Here is a 26705-nt window from a genome sequence, read left to right as displayed (position 1 = left end):
GGAAAAAAAGTTGCCAATAGGAGAAAAACAACGCCAAAATAATCCGTCTGAAGCAAAAAACAAAATCCACATGTCTAAAAAAAGGTGACGTTAATTACTTAACACAGCGATTTCCAAACTGAGAGGCGGGGAGTGTTGCAAAGGGATTCGCGAAAAGTTGAACGCAATTAATGTAGCCACAGGTTTGCAGTTTCCAAATGCATAGTTTATAAAACGGCCGCTAGTTATAAACTACACAAAAAAAACAGTCTTATAAAAGGTTGTTTGCAAACCTTTCTGCAAATATGGAGATTAATTTTATAATCCCTCACTTCTATACTATTGTGAAGCGCAATGGTTATCTCGTAAAAAAAATTAATCATAATGTTGAGAGGCTAATTTGTTTAGGAACGATAATTTTGTTGTTAAACTTGTCTATTTGGTTGAAATTAATTTTTTTTTTTTAAATGCAGAAAATTATTGGTCACTCAACGCGTACTATATTTTTGGCCGAAATACTATAATTTTGAAGGCACTGTACTATAATTCCACTTTCAAAATATGGCAACACTGGTACTAGTCCGTACTAGTCTATGGTCAAGGAATAAGAAAATAAGATGTCTGACATGTAAGTAATCATTGCGTAAATTTCTTTATTTTGATTTTAGTGCGCAAAAATGTTAAATCAGCAAATAATTGTTCATAAACTAAATTTGACATCATTTAAGATTCTCCTATCCTAATTTTAACTGTAGCATATTGATGCAAACTTGTTTTTTGTACATTGCTTGAAGCGCCATTGATTGTCAATAGGGAATTCATAATTTCACAATGGGTGATAAGTAGTTGAAAAAGATTTTCTGCCGTCTCGGACGGCGTAAATTAACTAAATCTTGTTAAACTGTTTTCGATATGGCATGGAAATGATATTTAAATATATCTGATGGCTGATTTCTTTTTTACAGTGAAGATATATTGGGCGACGATTCCGTCGACCCAGGATACGCAGACGATACATACAATCTAGGGAATGAAGAAGAAGATATCCTTCTGGCTGACGATACGTTTGAGCTACATTACGAGACACCGAAACAGCCAATAATCCAAGAAAAACCTCCAGAACTGGCACCAGTAATAGCAGATGTAAAAATAGATAAGCCACAGGACACAAAAGAGATAAGACAAATCGCAACAGTTGACAAACATATTCTAATCGAAAAACCAGTTCAGCTCGTAAAACAGATTCAAATCGTAAAAAAAGAGCCAGTTATTGCAGATAGACCGATCATTCAACACAAGGTAATTGAATTTGCTAATTTTTTTGTGGGAGTTATGATGACTCAGTGACATTTAACAATAAATGTTACATATTAAGTTTGAATCAAAATAAGTTGTACTAAAGTACTACCCATTAATATTTGAGGTTCAAACCTGGGGTCTTTTTACTGGTTCTCCGCCACCGGCCGCTGTCATCTGTCAGTGAGCGCAGTGTTGCCAACCAAACTATAATTATAGTACATTTTGGTTCGCGTACTATTCGAAAAGTTACATTTTCGTCTGCGTACTATTAAAAAAGTATAGTACGTCAAAAATACAATTTAACTCTTTTACTCCCAGCTGATTTAGCCTAGCATATGCGAAAACTCCCAAGCGTTTTTTGACAACAAATCGTCGATTTAGTTTTTTTTAAATAACTAATTCTACACATGTTTTAAAAATTTGAAACTTTTTTTGTGTGTTCTCAATGGTGTATAAAGTAATAATAAGTAATAATATTGATAGTTTACATCAATAAAACAAAAGAAAAAAATAATGTATCAATATTTATTTAGAAATGAACGGATAAAACTATGTTTGAACAACAAAACAAGTGTGACAACATTTTTTTATTTATAATTGATATATCAAATTTTATAATATAATCTATCCTTATGTAGTAACAGAAAAAAAAATAAACATATTATTATTTCTCTATGAAATAGAATTTTTATAAAGTAATCAAAAAAAATCGTATAGTGTCAAGGTATTCAAGAATATTATTCAATTCACGAAATCGCAAGAGAATTCGATACAGTATCGACGACTAACTGATATGGAATGAAGTAATTTCAAAAAATAAGTCTCGAAAGCACTAAATCATTTATAATATTATTTATATTCATGTATTTTTTCACCATCTTACCAAAAATACAGTGGCATCCATTGTTAGTTCAAAAATTACAAATTTCATTTTGTAATGTGATATATGAATCATAAAACAACTAAAAGAAATATCAGAATTTAAAATGTGTCATAAAAATAATGTTTTATTATTTTAATGACCCTCTTTGGTCTCAAGTTCGACAGCAGAGCAATTATGACTTGTGAGTTATTAGGGTATGGCATAATTATAAACAATGCCGACACTAAAATAAATGTTAGTTACCACCCAACACACAGTGAATATAATGCTTCGTCTACATGAACGAAATATGACGGGAAAAAATTTGGAATAAATCGTAAATTTGGTTCCAAACTTTCGGCCGATGGATCGGCCCAGATGGAGTTTTCGCATAGGTATGGTGGGCCGAAATATCGGCCCCGTGGGAGTAAAAGGGTTAAAAAATGCTGTCGCACTTTATGAAAGTTGCATTTAAAAGTTATCTAGGTATATTGCGATGTTTAAAGTTCCGTAAAATGTTCGTTACTTCAATCACAGCAAATCGTAATAACGTGAAGCGAGGGATGGTTTTATGAATGATTTTGGTTTAATATTAATAAAAAATAGGCACAGACATTGGGTGCATGATGATTGATGATTTTGTGTAATATCTTTTCGATCTACTAATAATTAAAGAAGTTATTATAGAAAAATCATTAAAATTGATGGTAAATGCTTTTTTCCTTAAATTAAAACTTAAGTAAAGCTCAATGAAAACTTTAATTTAGATAATAAATCGGCATTTGCGGCTTACTTCGTTTTTACAGAACGTGTATTTAGTTGTATGCATTGTTAATATCTAATAAAAGCACTTTTCGAAAAATCGAGGGTTACGCCCTTTTTCCTAAACACAGTCGATATAAATAATATAAGATCTCAGTGTGCGATATTAGTCTATGGACGTGGTTTTGCGTTGTATACCTACTCTAAAAAACTAACGTGACAGTTAATGACGGCGGCCGGTGTTAGCATTTTTCGGTCGTAAGAGGTGTTATAATAAAGTAGGGCATCGGAATTTCTCGAATTCTCCGTTATGTTTATGTGACAAACAAAAAACTTTCATTTTCTACACGTCCTATAATTTTTGCCAAAATACTATAATGGCTTGGACCGCGTACTATAATTCGATGATAAAAAAATAGCTAAAATTCAAAATGGCGACTGACAGCTTACGATGGCGGAGAACCAGTAAAAAGCACCCAAACCTGATCTGTGCCGGAAGGTTTTGTATGGTGGCAAGTGAGAGCCCGCGAATTTTTTAGCAAAAATAAACCTTTTTTCTTTTTAATATATTGAAGGTTTATCATAAAAACTTACCAATCATATGCTAAATGTCTCATTGTTGGACCAGTATTCCGAATTTAAAATTATTCAAAACAAACGCCTGAGACTGTCATTCTGTCTTCAAAGATAGGCGAATAAGTTTGCCTGTTTTGTATGGCCGGCACTGTACGCCCGACCATATTCGCGAACTAGTTCGCTTTGGCACAGAACCGGTTGGGGAATATTTTATCTTTGGATAAATGTTTTTTGATTTTAAATTTAATACTGGCGCCTATGAACGTACATAGATATACTGGCAACAATTGACTACATTAAAACTATCGCAACAATGATGGATTACACACAAAAATGTTAACTGTCTCACCAATCTCATTCTTGAAGCGTATCGAGTTTGTTGTCGTGTGGTGCTATTTGACAAGTTTGGATTGGCTGTGAAAATCGGTAAATGTCAAAATGCTCTGTGCGGTGTAGTTTGTATTTTTATTCTGGCAGATTCGCCGCTATCATTCTACTGTTGCAACTGACACGTGAAAACTCAGAAGGCGCTAAACTTTTTTTATCCTCTAATTATTGTTTGAGATTAATGATTGTATTCGGTGTGAGTTGTTGAGTCTGCGTATTATCTGTTTCTAATGTAATTAATTATCATGTTACAGCCTTTACCAGAGAAAGTTGCCGTGGTGCAACCGGAACCCGCACCATTGAGACGTGACAGCAACCCTGTCGTCAGTCACCCTGTTATCAGTCACCCTGTTGTCAGTCAAATCAATAATCATTTCGGTGAGTGGAAATTTTACAATTAAAATCTTTAAAATTTAATATTAAAGTTTGTTGATTTCTTATTTATAAATGTCTTATTGCATTGTGAAAATATTGAATTTTCATCAGATATTTTATTTGATTACAGCTGAAGATGAGGTGGTACATGAGAGTCAGGAGGCGGATAATTCGGAAAGACGAAACCAGAAAGAACGGCCGCAGGAGGAGCCCAGATACCGGGCAGGGCACAGAGAAAGGTTTCCCACTGAACGGGAAAATGACAAGCCCCCGCGCGCTGCTCCCCACATTCCTGACACATTAGGTACGCTTGAGAGAAATCTTCGCTAAGAAAATTGCAGCATTTCGAGACAAAATATAGTTCTTTTAATTCCATGAATTGTAACTAACTATTTCGAATATTCGTTTAGCTGACAAATGTTTTGAAGGTTTTAAACACTTTGGTGCTACAACTCTATGGGGGTCTTGGCCTTCTCTAGTATCTCTAGTAAAGCCACTTCCCTCTAGTTTCTCAATGTCTTCCTATCCCTCCATCTTGCATGCGGTTGACTAGGTCTATGTTCGCCTTTCAAGTCTATGCCAAATGACATATTAAACGTTGGAGAAATAAAAACAGTGTTTGTATATTTTTTGATTGATTAAAATTGCTGGTACTTATATAAATTATTGCAATTTGAAAGGACTGCTTACAATAGAAGTATTACTCCGTGAGATTTCTGCTATCTGATTTGTGACACCAGTTATACAATAATAACTCCGCGTCAGGTTTTTTCATCATAAAAGTAAGCATTCCAATGAATTCCAATTTCAGCACGAAAATCACTAGCTATATTACCTATCTGAAACAGTCATTTGTTGATGAAAAATCAATATTTAAGAAATCGAATGATGTGCATTTTTACGATTTGTCATTAGTTGCGTCCCTAGGGAATATTAATCATTTCATGACTAGTGCATAGCCTTAATTGCTATCCAATTTTACAGTTTTCTCTGCTTTTGTTGTCAGTCAAGTTATTGCCTGTCAATATTAGAGTAGCTTATTATGATTTTATGCGTGAGTAACCTCTTGAATAATATTTTTTTCATTTGATGTTTACAGATTCCGTGGTTACAGCCGAATCCCCGCATTTCCAGGGCGGCCGTGGTTCTCAACATTTCCGAGGGGACAAAAGACAGGCGGGAAGGGGCCGCGATCGTTACTTTCCCGAGCGCCCTGTCGACAACGGGGGCAACTTCAGGCCGTACCCAGATTTCAGGCGACACCCCAATGCTCCTCTGCCTGCGGGAAATTACATCCATCAGCCCAACAGAGACTTTGGGCCGCCCTTTCAAAGTGACTCGAGAAGCTTTGGGCCCGATTTCAACGCCCCCCCGGCGGACTTTCAGCGAGGGCCCCCGCAGGACGGAGGTTTCATGGGCCAGCCCGAGGAAAACGGCGGCTTCCCGCCCCGCCAGGATTTGAGGAATGCGGGGAGACCGTTCTTCAATGCTCCACGATTTCCTTCGGACATGAATAGGAGACCGCCTGTCGGTCTTGTCCCGCCTCTCTTCGAGACATTTCACGGCTCTGACTTCCGGCACGTGTCGTCCGCTCCGCCCGCCTTTCAAGGCTTGGAAGGTCCGCCCGCTAAGAAGGTCCTCATTAACCCGCACTTCAAGGGACCTCTTCCTCCGCCTCCACAACGCCTCGTCTACCCTACCTCTCGCCCTCCACCTGGTGAGTTGCCATTCAATATTTGCCAAGAAATTTAACTAACAGCTGATTATATGAGAGTGTATGTAAGTTCACACATTGTAAGATGCAATTTATTGCATTGCACAGAACACTTCCTACCCTAGGTAAATAAATGAAACTGAAACATAAAATTATTTTTATGTAAAAATTTCCTATATCAACATGAAATATATAAAGTCACTGAGTATCTGTACAACCCCAAGTAAAGAAGTCTCATTTTTTTTTCTGAATCTTCAACATACTATTCACATTCAACTGATGCATGGCCCAAACAATCGATCCACTCTCAGGTCTGCTTCCAACTAATGAAATGTAAAGGTAATATGTGCTTTTGTATATCTCTATATATATAAAAATCTCGTGTCACGATGTTTGTGGTCGAACTCCTCCGAAATGGCTCGACCGATTTTTATGAATTTTTTTATGTATATTTGTTAGGTATGAGAATAGGTCAACAAGTATATTTCATACCGCTAGGTGATTAGGGTATCTCTATCCAGAATAATTTTTCTTTTATTTTTTTGAAAATTTCTTTTTATATTTTTTTTATTATTTATCAAAAAATACCTATAACCCCAAATTTTCACCCTCCTACCCCCACCCTCCCATTTTTGAATCGCGATTTTATTATTTTTGTATGAACAAATTTAACCGTCGTTCGTATTTCAAACAGAACGAAATTATTTATGTTGTTGAATGACAGATGGCGCTACGTCCGAGAAGAATTCAAGAGAAGCGTCGCGTCATTTTGACATTTCATTCGGCATATCACAACGCAGTGCGTGCATAATTTTGTACGATTTATTTTAATTTATCTATTTTTATGTGCGTGTATTACAGTGCACAATGCCAGCAAGACGCAAGGGGGGCCATTTGGGCCGTCAAACGAATAAAGCAACAAACATGCGAAATAGTAGAGCAGAAAGAACAGACAAACAAATCCAACAAGATAACAAAAACGTGCGTGTAAGCATATCGCAATTGCGTGCATCCCAATCACAAGAGGCACGAGCTGAACGAAATCAACAACGACAATTGGAACGAAGCCAAGCGCGCCGGTTCGTAGTTAACACACGCAGAGCAAATGACCGACAACGCCAACAAGTACATCGAACATTTACATCCGCTTCGTTCCTTCGTCTCGCATTCGAGTACGAGCCAGATATTGAATATTCCGCTCATCCGAAAGTGCTGATTGGTGCTATGGACAAAGAATGTCCCCATTGTCATGCGCTCAAATTCAAACATGAGTCAGCCGGGATGTGTTGCGCATCAGGAAAAGTGCAACTACCAGAAATTGAGATACCACCAGAACCATTGAACAGCTTGCTCATCGGCACTGTTCCAGATTCAAACCTGTTCCTGAAGTCCATTCGCACATTCAATTCATGCTTCCAAATGACTTCGTTCGGAGCAACAGAAATAGTTCACAATACTGCGGCAAATGGTCAACAATTCCATTCTACGTTCAAAATCAAAGGCCAAGTATACCACAAAGTAGGCTCATGTAGGCGCATATTGCAAAGTGACAATCACGCTATTGTCATCAATCCTGATAAAACACCGGCTGGAGAGCACGTGCGTCGATTCAATGCGCCTGTTGTTGACGACATTGCTGGAATCATGGTTGGCGACCGCACATCGACGCGAGAAATCGTGATTCGAAGAAGAAACAATAATCTGGAGTTCATCGTTGACACACACCGTTCATACGACGCTCTCCAATATCCGCTAATTTTCTGGAAGGGACAAGACGGATATTGCATAAACATTAAACAATGAGATCCTGTCACAGGTAATTCATTCATTATGAACATCATTACTCATTTTGAATTGAGAAAATGAATGGTTGATGTTTTTTTGTTTTTATCGGCGGTCATCGTCTACAGCGCTCTATTCCTCTTTCTGTCATATATCCCATCCCCACACACTTACGATACATTTGTTATTTTTTATTTAACAACCAAAATATTCACTAGAAATAATTTATATGGCAGAACAACGTTTGCCAGGTCAGCTAGTTATGTTATAGAATCAAATATGTATGAATGTTTGTTGTTCAGGTCTTGAAATGCGGCAGCGGCCGCCGCCCCTGGGTGACAGGAGCGTTCACATGTCCGTGCCGCCGCCCTTTCTTCCTGCCGGAATCCACCACAACGACGGCTTCCCGTCTCGCAACGTGCAATACATGCCTGATGGCAGGGTGAGTGGCCACATTTATCCTCATAATTATCATTTCCACAAGGGACTTTATTTTTGCGAAAATTTCGAATTACGGCGAATTTCGGATTATGTATCCGTATTATTATTAACGAGGTTTTACTTTACCTCTCTGTGTGTCAATGGGTCATAAAATGTCAGAATTATTTTTATTACCTTCATAAAATAAGTCATGTTTGATGATTTATAAAAAGTCTGAAACAATTTTCAATGACTGGCTCATGAAAAAGTGTACTTTATTACGATTTATTGAATATTTTTATAAGCCCGGACTCTGAAATCATTTTGAATTACGAAATTTGAATTACAGGTATGGTTTTACATGAAATTAGTGTTCAAGGGACTTTTTTTCGCGATTTCGAATTATCAGTGTTCTTACTGACGAGGTCTTACTGTAATATTTAGTTATAATTATCAGTACATATTCAGTAAAGTTGTATAATATGTCAACAGAAATTGTAATATTGTGTTGTAAAAGTGGCTGTTACCAACTGAAAATATTCGTCAAGATAAAAGTGAGTAATGTGTAATCAAATTATTTACTAGCATGTGGAACAGTGATGTTTTGTTATTTGTAATATCATGCCGTTTCATCAATAATTTATAGTGAAAAAAATATTGATAATAATAATTAATGGTTTCGTAACGTTCGGTTTGTGTTTTTGTAGAGAGGGCCTGGAGAGATGGGGTACGGAGGTCCGCCTCCTTTTGGCACAATGAATGCAGGCGCTGGCCCTCCGGAGACGCCCGTCAGCGAAGAGACTCTGGAGCGGCTCACCGAACAGTTCATAGACGAGCAGAGAAGGTGCTTGCAGAAAGCCAAAGTGGCCCGCAATGATGACTTCTTTGAGAAAACACAAAGGTACTTACTACTTACTGCATTCTATTATTCCAATATTCCAATAATCTTTAGTACTCAACCTAAAAGTAGAGGTTTTTGTCGTGATTTCATATTAACTGTTGGTTAGAATAAAGCTTATGTTCCAAGTTGACAAGAGTATAACTACATAATATTTATGTGTTGTTAAAAGTGTTTTTACTTATACACCATGGCCATGGGCCCCACATCGTGAAGCGGGCCCCCAGGCTAGGAGCTTTGGCGGGTCCCCCTACCTATCGCTAAGGATAAAAGCAGTGTGACACTCTACAGTAGCGTTTTCCAAATGGTGTACGCCGAAAAAATAATGGGTATACATATTTAGTGTTTTATTGTATATTTTAATACATCCATTTGAATTATGGAGATGCCAAGTATTGATACACAATTAAAAATTGTATCATACAACCACATAATTTTAAATAATATATTGCTGAAGGAAAATAGCACCAAAGGTGACTTTTTTACTATTAAATCAAATTTGTGATGTGTGTTTATCTCACTTCTCTGGTCGACTCGCCTCGCCGGGGCCCCCAGGCTAGAGCCCTATCAGCCCCCCCTTGTGGGGGCCATGACCATGGCAGCGAGCCTGTTTCTGCGGTAACTTGATTAACAACCACTGAAAAAGTACAAAATCATAAATGAAAATGTTTGTCATTTTTTAACGCGCCCTTTGAACCTAAAATTATAAAAATATTAAAATGAAATATTTTTTTATGTTTTATAAATTTTTAACATTATGTGAATGTAGGTTCATTCCTGTGGAAAACAATAATTAATGTCCTATTATTAACACTATACGGTCCGCGAATTTTCGCGACGTACCTACGCCAATATCCGGTATTTTTAAATGAAAATCAACAAATTTCGATCGCGAAGTTAAAAATGATATAACTTTTGAACCTATTGATATATTTCAATAAAATTTTCAGAAAATACTTAATATATATCAATGCATCAAATTGTGTCATTTATTCAACACTTGTCAACCTCTGGCCCGCGTTCCATAAAGGTAAAGTATGTAATTTGTAAATTTTCGTAAATTATTTATTATATGTTATTAGATTAGTTCAATTTGTTAAATATAATGAAAAGAAAACAGCCTATTGATATAAAACAATCACAATATATTATTTTTTAATTAAAAAATATAATAAAATATTCAAATACAAAATGTTTTACTCCGCTATAGAATATGTATCAATTCATTTTTAGCGCTAGCTACTCATATCTCTGATTATCAAATATATTAATAACAAAGACTTCACACAAACTGCGAAGTGTTTAAAAATAAATGCATATTCATTCTCGAACGAACACTTACTACTGATTTATTGGTTTTATGAGTTTTATGGCTGACGCCTAGCCGATAGAGGCAGTGCAGTGGCGTGCATATTTTCGAGTAAATTCAATTAAATAAAATGCACGCATATACATTCCATTACAATTTGGTATTTTTGTAGGAACCGAGACAATCCAATAACAGTGCAGAGGCGTGCGTAAAAAAATCATATAACAAAATCTATGAGCAATAAATTGTAAAACAAACATCTACATTCCACAAAAATATTTGAATCAACACTCAATCTTATGGATAATGGCTTTAGATAGGCTAGGCACGAAATAATTATTGGCACATAATAATATAGTGTACGAGTAGATTTAAAACAAATTAAACACTAAAACTGAAATTATTTGAAATAAATTCTAATGGATTCAAGCTCTGTACTATTCCATTTAAGTCGTTTTTTGCGACCCGGGTTTCGCCTTTCGGCATCTTCAGGCGTCGTGTACACTCACCAAAGGCAAACACACACTGACAACGAACACCCTTAACTCTACCTTATATAGTAAAACAATACAATAAAGTAGGTAAAAACTCCATTACCTACCTATTTAGTCAGAAATTACAACAAAAAGTACAATAAACAAATTATGAATAGCTGAAGTGTCAGTAAAAAACCAAATTAGTAAAAACCCTATCTTATTAATAACAATACACTGAACAGCATATTATTATAATAAATCGTCAAACCTAATAATAGGTCAAAATTCTTTATAACAATAAAAAATACTACACTCAAGAGGTGTAAATCGTCAATTCTAAGAAAAATAATTAATCGAGTTAACTAATGAGATGTCTATAATAATACTACTTACAAGGTACCTACTTTTATTTTTATAACATTATTTTTTAACAAAAACAAAATTATACATATAAACTCGCTTAATATAATATAATATATAACTCACCTAATATAATATATATATATATATATATTATACAATTATGCATACCTAAATCCTCATCCCTAGACTCTCATACAAATATATATTATAATCTCATACAAACATATATAAATTGTGTGTCAATACAATTGACCATAATATAGTCTCATATGTAAAACATCATATTATAGGATATAACAAAGGATATAACAAATAATAGCTATTATTTATGCAGTTACACAAGCAATAATCTCCCGAAAAAAACGAACGAAAATGACAATGCGATACAACAAGTTCACATTTATAACTGTTCTCATTTTCAAGTTAAAATTTCGATCATGGATGGATGATGAAGCATGGTGGACGTTTCATGGGTAGTAAACTATTAAAGACAAAATATCAAATAGCACGCAATGACGACACTGGAATATAACATTGAGTGTTTATTACCTTTTTTGTTTATGTCTCGTGATTCACCCGCCTAGAAATGGGCTTGTAACTAATTAAAAAAATGGTATAGGTACAAAAAAATACTGAATGGTATTACGCCCGCCATCTCTGTAAAAACCCCGAAATTTTTTTTTTTCATCGTGCTTTTACTTCTTGCACATGTCATTCAACCATCTGTCGATAGATCTTGCAACCAAATATTAAATTTCATATTTATTTTTCACAGTAAAGATATGCCTATGTGATAACGCCACGTTGGCGTCGCCGGATCGTAACGTTCGGCTCGCAAAGGACGCCAATGTGGCGTTGCCGGACCGTAAAGTGTTAAGAAGTAGTCTTATTTTAATAGGTACAGGAAAACCTTATATCCAGAATATGAATATCCAGGTTTAATTATTAATTGTAATCATTAGTTTCATTTGATTACCAGAAAACATTGTGATGATACTCAATGCACGCTTTTATCTCAGGTTCATTGAGAACACAACAAAGGACGTGCGAAGCGTGGAACCGATGATGGCAGTCGATCCAGCGGAGGCCGAGAAAGAGCGTCTGCGGCGCAAGCAGGAGGACTTCATCAACGCCAACCGACACAATCTTAGCCTCAACCTGCGGCGTCGGCGACTTTCTCCACCTAAGGCCAAGCCCAGGAAACCCCTCCCGCCCGCAACCACTCGCAAACGATCCAGATCGCCTCTGCCTCAGGTATTACTACAGTAAAACCCTCGTTAATACGAATTCCACGGTACCGAAAATCGAAAAAAAAATCGATTTACGAAATATGAAATGTATGGAAGGAAAATATAAAAATATTGAAAATTTTTTTTTTTTTTTGATTTTCATTAATTTCATTTACGATCATAGATGTGCCTACCAAATTTACGATTCCGTGTGTGTTAATGGGTGATAAATGTCTGGATTATTTATATTACCTTCTTAAAATAAGCAATTTATGATGTTTTAAGAAAAATCTGTCACGATTTTCAATGACTGGCTCATGAAATAGTGTACTTTATTACGATTTATTGAATATTTTTGTATGCCAGGACTCTGAAATCATTAAAGAATTAAAGGTATGGTTTTATATGAAAATAATTTTCAAGGAACATTTTTTTGCGAAAATTCGAATTACGGCGAATTTCGAATTATCCGTGATCTTATTAACGAGGTACATTAAACTAACCTTCACTCCTAACTGTATTCAGAAAAAATTTTACAAGGTGTCATGCGTTCTGTAATTTTTCACTTTTTATTAATTCGTTACCTATTGGGTCAATCATCATTCATCTACATAATATTATCATCTATTTTGTTTATTAATCGATTATACAATATTTTTACAATAACTTTATTATACTCACAATATTATTACAATACAATTATACAATATTTTATTTGATAATTGATTTCATTATTACATTTGTATTACGAGTGTAAAATCATGGTACATACATATTGTCATTAATTCGGTAAGAAAAGGATTTACAGCTACATACTACTGTTTTACACTATTGTGGTATGATATTGTGTAGTGCTAATAAACTTTACGTTAATTATTTTAGACCCAGAATAGCACATCACCGTCGGATCCCGAGGAGAGAGACTACAGGTTGAGGCTGAGGGAGCAGGCCGAGATGAGAGAGAGAGTTCTCTTGGCCAAGGAGAGGAGGAGGAGAAGGGACGCCAACAACACCAACACCAATGCGGAGACGGTCAGCACACATTCTGTGGCACCAGACAATGCAGCGGCCACTATGTGAGGACATTGCATTTCTATTCTATACAACTATAGTCATATTATTGTAAAACTATGTTAATGCAAAATTGACATGGCAGAAATAGCTAATAAAAATACAGTATTAAAAAAAATGGTTTCCTTTTCAATACAATATCTTTGCATATAAATTCTATATAGGGAGATTGTTGGGTTTCAGATTAAATTATATCATACATCATTTTCTCTACAGCAATAATTAATGAGGAGCTAAGATGAAAATGAGGAGTAAAATGACTTAGTTAAATAAGCGATTGTAAATTCTACATAATATGTGCACAATTACAGATTGTTTTCAAATGATCTGAAATATTAGTGCTTCTTTGTTTATTGGTCTTTTTAGTGTTAAAAAACATTCAAATTGGATACATTGCTATGATAATAATTACATTTTATACACTGGAATTAGTGGACTGCAATCAAATTTTAGGAATAAAATTCTATAATTTTTTCTACTAAGCAGTTACATGTTTGAATCTTATTTCACACATAAATTGTGTACATGATGTTTTGAAAACTGTCTTTAATCCTCGGCACCTCAATTATTTTATGAATTGGATTTTTTTCTTCCGCATGTTTTTAATAAAAATAGTATTGTCAAATACTCATGAGTTTTTGTTTTCATTGCAGGCAAGAAAACAAAAGGAGACCCAACACGCCGCCTAAATATTCAGCCAGATCGGCAAGGCCAGCAGACAGTCCTCCGCGCCATGCCGAGCCCAGAAGAGAAGCGGCACCCGCCATCCGAGTGGAAACTGTTTCCTCTACATCCACCCAACCCGAAGCAGTCACCTCTACGAAACCTCCCCCTGCACCCACGTCTGAAGACAAGCTGCTCCAAGACAACGACATCGATCAGTTCCTTGACGACCTGCTGGAGGATGACGCTCTGCATCTGTCGGCCGCGGATGAAGACCTGCTTCTCAGCGATGAGGATTCGGGGAGAGTGTCTCCTCGAGCCACAAAACCGACAAGAGTCAACCGACCCGCTGCCCGAATAGATAAAAGAAACCTGGCTGAACCTAAGCAGTCACCTGTTAAACGTGACTTCAACAATTCAGCGGTATCTGCATCTCCCGTCAAGCCAACTGTCGGGTGAGTTTCTTTTAGATAATAATCTACTAGACCTGTATTTCTTCGACCACTTGAAATAATGTCGTTGCTCTAGAAGAGGCTAGAGTTTAGACAGAAGCAAGAAACAGCACTCTTTTTCTTCATTGCAATGGCCGATTTTTTAAGTCTTTTCATGTCTTGTGTTTTTTATGTGACTACCTGGAGTGGCTCTATTACTGTACATATATAATAAACCCATCCAAGAATGTGCGACAATAATCTAAATACTTACTACCTAAAGCCGGGTATTCATTAGCGAGCCGTAACTGTAACCGTTCCAGACACTAACCAACTCTAGATGCGAAATAATCTTTGAATATATTATTTTTCTACCAAGTGCTAAATAATTAGTCCTCATTGAAACCAGGTCGAAATAGCCGATCGGCCCAAATGAAGTTCAGACAGAGTTGAAACTAACTTTCAGCCAATGAAAATTTTAATAATGCCATTACCTTAATTCAAAAGTAGTGCAATTTTAACAAAAAACCTTGAGTGAAGTATGTGTTCCCAATGGTGTGTAGAAAGGTCTACCTGTAATTGAAGATTTCATTAATAAAATCGTACCCATACAGATGTTAACGAACTATCTGTAGTGGATGTTTGCGAGTTTGGCTTGACCCGTCGAGAAATGAATGTTTGTATGTGGCTTTAGTTACAAAGTTATCTTATTAAAATATTTCAAATCATTATTTATTTTTTTAATTAGTAGCTTAAGTGTTGGCTTATAACGTCGTGAGTCCCAGGTTCGAATCCTGGGTCTGGCAAATACACATTGTTTTTCAATTTCTGTTCGAGTCAGAGTATGGACCTAATAGGTTGAGCAAGTGGCCAACACCCATTTCTCGTAAGAAAACAAAAATCTGTCAGTCCAAACCTCCACTCTGTGGAGACCCATATGATCTTATTAGGATCGGACATGGCAAAAAAATAAAATATTATTATCTGACATTATTATGTCAATATAAAAAGATCATTAAATAAGAAAGCTATCTATACTCAGGGATTATGCACTAAAGTAACCTTTGAAACGCTCTCCACTTGAAATAATTAACAATTTGCTAATTAGATTAGTTCTGCATCGGTATTGACAGATAATAAAAATTTATACTGTTGCGTTATTGTTTCATTGGTTTTTTTTTCAGGGTGAAACGTCCAGCTGTCGATTCTGTGACCAATAAAACAGACCTCCGTTCTAAACTGGCCAGAGGCAACGAAACAGCTGTTTCAGCCCAAGAGAAAGAGAAGGAAAAAAAGACAAGTCGGCAAGTGCAGCCTCGTCGACAAATTATTTATTCGGATGTAGAGGCACGGCCACCCGCCCAGCCTGCCAGACAAGCCCAACAGACTAATACTAAAGGTAAGGGCATACCATGACAAGTAATATACAATAACTATGATAAGGGGCCACTAATAAAGTAGCAAAATACAACTTTGGCATCACATGGAGAATTTTAGCAAATATGTATTTCAAAATAAGACAAGCGATATTCAATTCAATTTTATAAGGATTAAAAATTTCAGTATTAAAACACTTGATACCATTTCTGGAACATGTTTAGTGTGATGGTTTGGTAATCAGAAGAATATAAATGACACATTTTTATGTATTGTCTTGACAATATCAGCATAAATTCTGCTGAATCCATGAACTTACCTAATACATGAATAATTACAAATTCAATTTCATATTGAGAACCCGTTTGACAATCTGACTCTAACCCAATCATTTCAATACAGTAGACTCCCTATTGTCCGGGCTAATAGTGGGGAGAGGTGGCACGGATAAACGAAAAACACAGATAATATGGTTTTAATACATTTCTAAAGCAGACAGTCCGCAGTGAATGAGTTAAAATCCTTACAGCGCTGACGGCACAGCTGTTGTGTCGGCAATAATTAGCATGTTATTTAAATGTGGTAATTAAATAGTAATTAAATGTTCCGCGGTGAATGAGTTAATACTCATTATTTATTAAGAAAATCTGTGATTTTGGTTTGTCTGCAGGAATCTTTCTAATATCAGTTCGAATTTTCCTAAGCGAGGTTCATGTTTACGAAAGCGAGCGTTTTTTTAAAATTAAATTCATGCACGGATAATGTGCAAACCGGATAATCCGCACACGGATAATTGGGACTTTACTGTATATCATATTGGGTGTTAATTGCTACTCTTCATTGCAAATATGTATCGTACAAATACGAGATTGGCTATATTTCGCGAGCGATACTAGTGAATATAATAGTCGTTATTAGAAATTTCTAAATTTTTACATGTTAAAGATAATTGCCCATTTTTGTTATAGAAAAAGTGCCACAAACTGCGCAGTCTCCAGACAAGTGGAGGTCTACATTTACTGAACAAAAGGTAATTTGAAGTTTTGATTTTTTCATGTACCTAATATGTAATAGTTTATAATGCTTGATTGTTTTTATAAAACCACTTTGAGATACTTGTGCCACATTCTATGACACAATAATAATGTTCCTTCAAAATGGTGACGTTTCTTACTAAACTTTGCCTGACTATTCTGGTTGTAAGGCAAAGAGTGAATTTTAAGTCGGGATCGCTCTGATCTGCTATAATGTTTTTTGATATGGAGTGATCTGGCACTATGTTTATATTTGAAACTTGTAAACAACAATTCTACTATATGTTTAACAGTAATCCATGCAATAAATATTGGTTATTTGAAAACTTTTGAATTTGCCAATTTCAGGCAAAACGCATGGCTCCGATAGCGGTCCGCGCAATATCTGCTGTCGTTCGTACGGCCGCTTCGGAAGCGGGCGTTCGTAAAGTCATCCCTCCCACTAGACAAGCGCAACCTTCGAAAGCCGCTCTTACCCAAGAGGACTCTCCTCCCCGGGAGGCGGCCAGAAGCGGCGGCGGTGGCGGCATCTTTGGGGGGCGACGGGTGGTGCTGGGTGGGGCAAGGGCCAGCGAAGCGGCTGGGGCCAACCCTGCACGCGTGGTCCTGCCCCGTCAGAAGAGGCAGCCCCTGCTGGTAGTGGAAAAGGAAGAGGAGGGCGAGGAGCCCGAGCCCTACGACCAGGAAGAGGAGGAAGAGAAGGAGGAGAGCGGCAGTCGGGCGGCCGTGAGCGGTTTGCCCCCTGGCATGACTGAGGTGCGCCTGCTCTCGCTGTGCGGTTCGCAAGTCGAGGTATCTCATTACGCCATTATGTCTACGCTCCTCTATATTATGTACCTGTCCACAAGTTCAGCGGTCCCCCGGCGACTACCCGACACGCGTAACCTATTTCTGCCAGTGACAGGCGCTTTAGTGACTTGACATACCTATTAATCGCTTAAACAATTCCACACTCTGCAAAATGGTCGAGCAATATGCTTTCTTTAATCAGTCCTACTCGGAATATCTCTTGCATTGTTTTGAAATGATATTAGAAATTTACTATTAAAGTACGCATAAGTATTGAGTGAATTTTGCCAATGACCGATCCCATAATAATTACTACACCCAAATTGCGAAGTTATATAATATGCTTTATCGAGTGTCCGCGATGAATAGTCTGCTTCTGAAGCCACGGTTTGTAGGTTCGAATCCCGCGTTAGGTAAATTTACGGATTGTTTTTTCAGTGTCTTTGGATCCGGAGCTTTAATCTAAAAGCTACAAACAAAATTCAAGGAGTAGACATACTAATTTACATTTTTACTTACGACTTAATACTTACAATAACCATTGTGAATAACCGATTAATTTAAACATACCTATTTTATCATCATAACTGTTTTAAAAATCGTTGAACATCAACTGTGTTTATATTTTTGATTAATGATGTACATACTTCTGGATTAAATTTGGATTTTTTATGAATGAAATATTACACAATGGACGTATTTTTGATTGTTGCCATTGCTTTTTACAAGGAATACAAAGTTTTAGTGAATAACGGAAATCCTCAGTACAGACCTAATTTTGAGAGAACAAGTTATAGTATTTAGTTGGACTTGTAGGTCTAGTTCAGTTCAAGTGACACTGGGCGCAAACATTAAAAATAGAGGGTTGACTTGACTGGTGATCGATGACTCGTCACCGGTATTTAAATATTATTCAGTAATGTTTTTGTAATAGCCCTTACAGGAAGAAAATAATTATGTACTCTTCTTTAAAACCAATATACGTACTAGCTGTCGAAATAAAGTGAAACTATCTGAGTTTTCATGACAAATTTATATAAGCGATTGTTTAACCCTTTTCAAATGCTTGATTACCAAATCTTGATGTGACAGCATTGTTTTTCTGTCTTTAACCTAAAAACCATAGGTGTTCTTTTTTGCTGTTTTGTGCACATTTTTGTCAGGTATCCATTTTTGTCACCTACTTCGTTGGAGTAGAGTTTAGATTTTTGTCATAATTTTCACATTGCGTTTATATTTTGCCATCTATCCTTGTTGAAAAGGATAATTATCGTTAATTTTATTTTAAAAAAGATGAAGTACATATATTGAGAAAAAAACATGAAAATTATAATTCTAGTTGTCTATTTATTGTCTATTTTCTATTTTATACATTTTCTAAGTGCCCATACGCACTTGCGGCAGGCCGCCTCGCGGCTAGCCGCGGCGGCCTGCCGACTATCGTTTTTTGTATGCAAATTTCGGTATGTGGCAGGCCGCTGCGGTTAGCCGGCATACAAAAAACGATAGGCGGCCTGCCGCAAGTGCGTATGGGCACTAAGACAAATTTTATCGTAAAATTTTTTTGAAATTGCGAATAAAAGAGTTTTTCTTTATTTAATTACATCAAAAATTAAGTAACCGCTACAGTTTTCTACTTTGAGTGACCCTGTTAGTGTCATATCCATTGATTTGCCAAAGTTGAGCTATAGCTTTCACAACGTTACATCACTGATTGTTTTATCTTAAAATTACACATTTATATCATAATGAAACATAATTTTTGCAAGACGACAATAATCGTTCCCGTTCAAGCCACTGGATGTATTTGAGGATTTTGATCAATATTCTATGTTAGGGACATAAGTATTTTACTTTTTTTATGGGTTTGCAATCCGGAAAAAAACTCAGAATAAAGTATTTAAATATATTTGCATCGGTGCTGCATGTTGTAAAACATAACATGTCTATTCAGACAGTGAGGGGATATAAAGAATATTTTATATCCTCGGAAATCTTCTTTTATTGAGTGTCCATTAGACAATATAGTAACGGTGATGAAACCTCTTTATGCTTTGGGGACCGCTGACATAAATTCCCGAAAGCATTTCTCAGACTTTTTAGATATTAGATGTAAGTATACATATTATATTTTTTTCTTCAGTTCCTGTAAAATATGTTATTTTATTTGTATTTCTCATACATACAAAAAAACACCTGTATAAGGCGACTGCAAAATTATGATTGCTAAGGATTTCCAGTCAATGTATTTATGGTAATATATTTTCTGCTTGTCACATTTATGTCATTCCATTTTTTTTCTTTGGAGGATAAACTATAAAAATGACAAATGGCATAGCCAGACAAGACTGGTATAAATTTGTTTCCTTTTACCATAACCAATTTTGGATAGTTGTGTATTTTCGTAAACAGTGAATAAGTCTTCCCAAAAAATTTTAATAGGGCGAAAATTTTAAATTGATCTCCACTACATTTGCTTCTTTACACGAAGAATTCACAGTTCAAAAATTTAATAAAATTAGCAATTTGAGACAAAATTTTGTAAATTTAACTAACCATAATCAAAATGCTCAGGGAGGGACTGATGCATAAAAAGTTTGTAAACATATATTTTCTAATTGCTTAGATTTTGAATCCGTGTCCGATCCGTACAATGAACCCCTGATAATTTCAATATTAAATCCTCTAACAACCTAGTATGTAAATAAAGACAGTTTCTGAATAAACATGAAATTTTTGACACTAAAAAATAATTATAAGTTATCAAAATGAGTATTTTATATTTGCCAGCAAATAAACATATCTCTGTCAGCGAACGTGGTGTTTAAAATGCGATATGACTCTTTATTTCACAAATACCGTATATATTATGAATTTCAATGTTTTGCTTATCTTCATACAGTTTTAGATTTCTTTGTTAAGTTATAAAATCCTAAAATGTGTACAATGGTTGATTGTTTTATTTCCAGGAACCTTATTGCATTGGCATAAAAAAATCGACACAATTTCGATGTTGTGATTTTGTTTGATGCACCTAATTTCTTGTACTTTGTACGTAACCGGTTTTACCATAAGACGTATGGATTTGGGCTATTACGAGTTTTGACTAAAAATATGTTAAAAATAGTTCAAAATTTGGTGATCAGTAAAAAATTGGATTGTCCACTGATATGTTTCTGATATTCTAATGGTTTCAGTTTTTATCGAACCTTTTTAAAGAATGTTTTTTGTGTTGTATCAATACGTACATGTTGAAATGAAACATGCAAATATTTTGTGGCAATATGCACGCACAGTGAATGATATAGGTTCGATTCCTAATTGACAAAAATGAAGGTGTGCGGTTTAATTGTTTAACCCATTGGAGACCAAACACGAGAAATTCTTGTGTTTGAACATGTACTTCGTTATGTTTTTTTTCAGTATATTAGGGCATTTATTGAAGATTTCTGGATTAAATGTGTTTAGAGATACGTTCGCTACAGGTGAATATATTAGATAGCAGGGATTCTTACCAACCAGTATAAAATATTGGATTTTAAAAATATCATACAAAAAAAATAGTACAACATTTTAAGTATTTTTTTAATTTTATGTTTGTGACATCTCTCGATTGAATCTTTAGTTCAATATTTCGTAGAACAGTTCCCTGCACAGAATAAAATTATGTATTCATGTTTCCGTGATAGATAACACTTCAAAACTAATAATATCAAGGTTATTAACCTTTTTTTTATCGGCGTTACGAATGAACATCTGTTAAAATATTTTCAAACCTTGGAAGTGATTTTAGATCCAGGATAATACAGGGAACAGTTTTATTACAAATTATCATTTGTATTTTGAAGTTCGGAATAAATTTGCGAAATTTCACTTATTGCTAGAAATGCGAAAAGTACGGCATTCGTCAATAATTTTCAGATATTTTATGGGTTATGATTTGAAAATAGATTACCCTATATAATACACAAGCAGTGTTTTAAATCTTTAGGACGTAATTGGTTTTTTATTTAGCACTAAACTTAAAATTCTGAAGAAAAATAAATGAAAGTTTTTATTTATTGAACTTTGAACCTCCCTATCTCGCTTGAAATATATTTTTTTTCTTTTCTGTCTTTTAAATCATATTAGAGCATCCTTTTTTTATTTATGTTCAAAAAATCAAATGTTTCAAACACATACTTATTGAGTTATTAATATTTGATTGATGGAAGTCAATTTTGTATACTATGTACAAATAAACTCGGTCACCAATGGGTTAATGACATTTTTTGAAATTCAATGTTATTTAGGACTTCGGTGAGGTTGCTCTCTTTTGTAGCAGCTTTATACCGATAATGAATTATTGAATTAACTATGTATTGTTATAATTCAAGACTGAGTGATTAAAATATACGTGCCCGTCTGTGTTGAAGTATTTTCCTGCGTATGAAATATTTATTAATATGTTAACAAGACTTTCATTATCTGAGAAATGCTATCGAGATTGCTTTTATTTTTAAGTTAATAATTTACTCTAATGTAATGTTATAAGTGTTACTTACCTTTTTATAATACTTATACATATTTACTATTTATTTATATATATAATATACTATACATTATAACATAAAAACCACCCTGTGATAGATAACCAATTGATCTGTGATATTTTACAATTTCAATTATTTCCATCCTTTTGGTGTGGATGTTTTCAAAAGACTGGTTTATAAATTAATTTTCATAATGTTGTGCTCTGACTGTGATATCTTTATAAATGGTAATTATAATTATTACCAATAATTTTATGTATCCAATAAGTATTCAAAAGTCTAAACGTCTTACTTTATCACTTTGAAATGCTTTTATTGATATTTTTTGTGATTTATTTGAACTTAAAGGTATTTATTACTTTATTGTGCCACAACTGATTACATATTCTGTTGCATTTCAATTCTCATTATCTTTACTGTATAAAATCTGTACTATAATGTTCTATGCACATTTGTACACGCAGTCAATGTCTAAATATATTTGAATATCTATGCATTTTTCAATAATTTATAGAATCCCGTTCAATGATGTTGGTTTGTTTGTAAAATTTAAATATTTATAAACTTTCACAATTGAAAACTATGCAGAAGTTTATGTTTTGTTTAAAAATTGGTTTAATTTAATAATATATTTATTTGTGGTGTGAAGTGGTAAGAAAAAATTTCTTTATAATTGTAGGTAGCCATGGTAGTTTTCAACAGCTATCTATTTAACATGAATACTAATTGAGAATTAATTAGAAAAATTGTAATTTTTATTGCTTAGGTAATCGTTTTAATCATTTTTTATTTTGTGATTTAAAAAATAGTACTACATATTGATTATAAATTCAAAATTATCTAATACTTCGTATACTATTTCGTCTTTCGGTATTTTCAGGCTTTAGCGATATGAAAAAATGTTACAAGAAATATTTATACAGTTCTGAAAATGCGTAAACATCCTGCATAACATTGAAAACTATTTTTGTCTATTGTGAGATGGTTATTAAATTGTACAATTGATTATTTATATATGTCAAGCAATAAAATCTGACAAAAGTACAGACAAACAATACAGAAATCACTATTTATATGGATAATGTTTGGTCATAAGAGTAAACATAGACTTTTGCGCTATGTTAATCTTTGTAAATAGTTGATCCTTTTGATTGATATTTAGTTTAATTTTACTTATAATATGATGCAGTACTGGAAATCAATAAAGATTTGGTTTCAATGTAATCCTTGATAGTTGTTGCTTAAAAACATGTAAAATACACATACATATTTTCATTTGTTGCTGTAAATTTTTGAAGTTTCAATGTGTAGGTAATTATCTTTAATGTCATTAGGTTGAAAGTTGTTTTCTCATGATGGTAGTTAAAATGTATTAAATGTATTCTTTGTTATTAAGCTTCGTTATGTAATTATAGCAATGTATGTAAGCATGGGTGAAATATTCCCAAAGTGATTTTTCAGTTTTTGCAGCTATGTATATAATTTAGTACATTATTATGCAGTTAAATTTATCTGGCTGATAATATTAGGTGTTCTAACTCAGAATAGAGATGTTAATTTATTTTAAATAGTGGATGTGTTATCGCTTGTAAAATATGAATGTCCACCTCATGTTTTTTGTTAACAAAACTATCGAAGGTCTGAGTACCAAATCTATATAATTTCTTATGACATCATATTATGGAAAATTATTAATGTTGCCATAGTAAATGTTCAATATGTACGTTTTCACTGAATTATTATGATGTTGAAAATTTACAGAAAAATCAATTTTTAATAAGCGTTATGTAATCGAAGAACCCACCTTACATGATAATTTTTTATTTTATTTTAACAAATAAGAGTTACGGGTTATTTTTTATTGTTTATATTGACAAGTAAATTTGTTAAAATCAATTCCTCTTACGCTGTTGTGATTATCGTCAGTCAATAAAAAAAAAGTTTTCCTGTTAAAATATCACTTTTTCGTAGGTATATTATGTAATATGTATATTTTTATCATTGTTAATACTGTGACCGGTGAATGAAACCGGCCTCGCATTTATTTCATTACGTCTATATATATATATATATTAAATGTGTCATTGATAAAATGTGGAGACGGGCGTGAGACGACGATATTATGGATGGAGTGTTGGTGTTCCAGAAAGTGAAGATGGGAACTACAAGCGGCACGGCCGAGGCCACTTTCCAGTCGCGCCAAGCTTGCCAGCGTTTCATCGCGCGCTTCAACGGGCGCTTCGTGGCCGCCTCCTGCCTCAGCGTTCGACTAGCCCACTAGACTGACCGGCCTCGGCGCCCCCTTCGAGCCACTTCGTCGACGGCGGCATCACTTTGTTTATCCTAAACTGATTATTATCATGTAAACAAAATAATTATGTAACAAAATATTGCTTACCATGTTTTGATATTGTGTAGAATGAAATTTGAAACTCGCATTCTGAAATATTTTCTTTAATACCTATATTGACATTAATAATATTGCTTAATCTAAGGAATGTAATAATATTCATTGTCTATAGTTGAGAATTTCTTATAATTCCATTTGAAAGATCTGATGTAGTAGTGTCCTCCATGTTTGAAGAAAAATGCTCATTTAGGCTTGTTTTTGGTTCATGTTATAAATATTGTAATATAACTTAATTTAGGAATATCGATTCATTATTTTATTCAGCTATATAACAAATAAACTTCTTCCTTCCTTGTTGACAAAAAATGTTTTTATTCTCATGACTTCATGATTTCTTTGTTTAGCTTCATCTGTCTCAGGCCGTGATACATAGATTGTCGTGTTATGATAAAGCTAAGTAACATCAGAATGCAATGCATAGATTAAAATAAAATGACAATTGCGAAAGTAATGGGTCAATGGGGCAACATTGCATTCTGCTGTCAAAATTGTTGCAATTTATTAAATTTTGATTACCTGATGATAGTTATTCAAATATTTTTTAATTGACATACAATGATAAAAAGTATGAAAACTGCGCAATATAAATTAATAGTTAATGTAAACTTTCAATAACATAATGGTTACTTTATCAGTGTTTTAATTGTTAAAGCACCTATCTCACAGTGTCATTTGTATATTTTCATACATCGATAGAAGTATAATAATATGTAAGTATATGAATGATGTGTTAACACTGCTAGTCTTATATTTGCGTATGTAATCAATACTCAAAATATTTTTCTTTTGATGGAAACAAGTGAACGACATTAAAATCTATTAGTTTCATTTCTGGTTAAAATGTGACAGTTGTCAGATTTGCAGGTCATTCGTTGCGCATGTACATCGGTCTATTCATGTTTTCTCTAACGCTAATTGCTAATCACGTGGCAAATGGCCGTATAGTGTTTAGCGATATTCTATGTATCTCAGCTATAACCTTTATGCTTGTTATATTATTTACTGTAAAAAAAAGTAGTTTCATTCTGATAAATTCATGATTTCTTTGTTTAGCGTCGCCAGTTTAAAAAAACTTTATTGTGTTCTCCATTAATAATATAAAAAATAGAATGTAAAAAATAGAATGTAAAAATATCTTTATATACACAGACGAATTAGTTCTCCGTTAATCTTTCTTTTGGACTATTTCTTATAATTAAAGGTAGGAATATTTGATGTATTTCGCGTACTATGAAAAGTACTACTAAAAAATAATGAAAGAGACCAATCGTTTCATTTTTTCTAATGTATAATAAAACATGACACCTGTAGATTTAATTAATAATATAATTTTTAAGATGGTCTTGCCCATCTAAGAATAAAAATGCAAGCTCAAAAATATGCACTAGCCTTTTATTGGTAAACTTAAAAATACCAAATAAAAATTCTTGCAAACATTTGCGATGAGAAAGCAAAAATGTGTATTTTTCCAACTTTTTTTGATGAAAATTATGTAGTTTACTATCTGAACATTTTAGGTTTAATCAAGCGGAGTAATCAAGTTATAATATTATTTTGGATTATTAATTTTTGATCGACAGATTCTTTATTTGCAGAATCCGGTTGAACAGTACTTGCATGATTTATAGGTACAATATTTAAAAAAAATTTAAACCATAATATTTATAATTTAATATAATGAAAAGCTATCGAGGGAAAGTTCAATCTTTTAAGTATCAAAACATAATATCGTCATTGAGATGTTCAAAGTTGACAATTTTTATTTAAAATACCTGTTAGTTTATATTTGACCGCATAGTTTAGTAAAACCTTCAATGTACGTAATTATCACTCTCGATGACAAGTGAAGCCTCCCACTATCTATTATCTAGATAAATCCTGTTATTTAGAGACGTTAAAAAAATGAAAATCTACCTTCATTTTTGTGCTTGTTATTTGTCGCCTGTAAGATTTAAATTTTGTCAAAG

General features: G+C 34.1%; 1 protein-coding gene across 2 annotated transcripts; it reads left to right on the top strand.

The window, feature by feature from the left end:
- Positions 1–567: 567 nt before the first annotated feature.
- On the top strand, positions 568–25837 carry LOC147075052 (uncharacterized). Of its 2 annotated transcripts, none has more exons than XR_015070042.1 (14): positions 568–607; positions 945–1278; positions 4120–4243; positions 4371–4544; positions 5340–5957; positions 8039–8178; positions 8864–9057; positions 12222–12456; positions 13314–13507; positions 14156–14620; positions 15781–15995; positions 16942–17003; positions 17356–18592; positions 18960–19982. XR_015070042.1 is itself a non-coding variant. In XM_085942824.1 (14 exons), exons 1-14 carry the CDS (start codon positions 597–599, stop codon positions 24607–24609), a joined length of 3345 nt encoding a protein of 1114 aa, XP_085798950.1. In that variant the 5' UTR covers positions 568–596; the 3' UTR covers positions 24610–25837. The 2 variants fall into 2 exon arrangements, 1 of the variants encoding a protein (XP_085798950.1); XM_085942824.1 differs by lacking the exon at positions 18960–19982 and adding an exon at positions 24475–25837 and having other exon boundaries at positions 17356–17799.
- The last annotated feature ends 868 nt before the right edge of the window (positions 25838–26705 follow it).

This window comes from Rhyacophila brunnea, unplaced genomic scaffold, assembly GCF_057557595.1.
Source record: "Rhyacophila brunnea isolate RB1 unplaced genomic scaffold, BYU_Rbru_1.0 scaffold_15, whole genome shotgun sequence".
Classification (NCBI taxonomy): Eukaryota; Metazoa; Arthropoda; class Insecta; order Trichoptera; family Rhyacophilidae; genus Rhyacophila; species Rhyacophila brunnea.
This window is presented reverse-complemented; position numbering and strand designations above follow the sequence as displayed.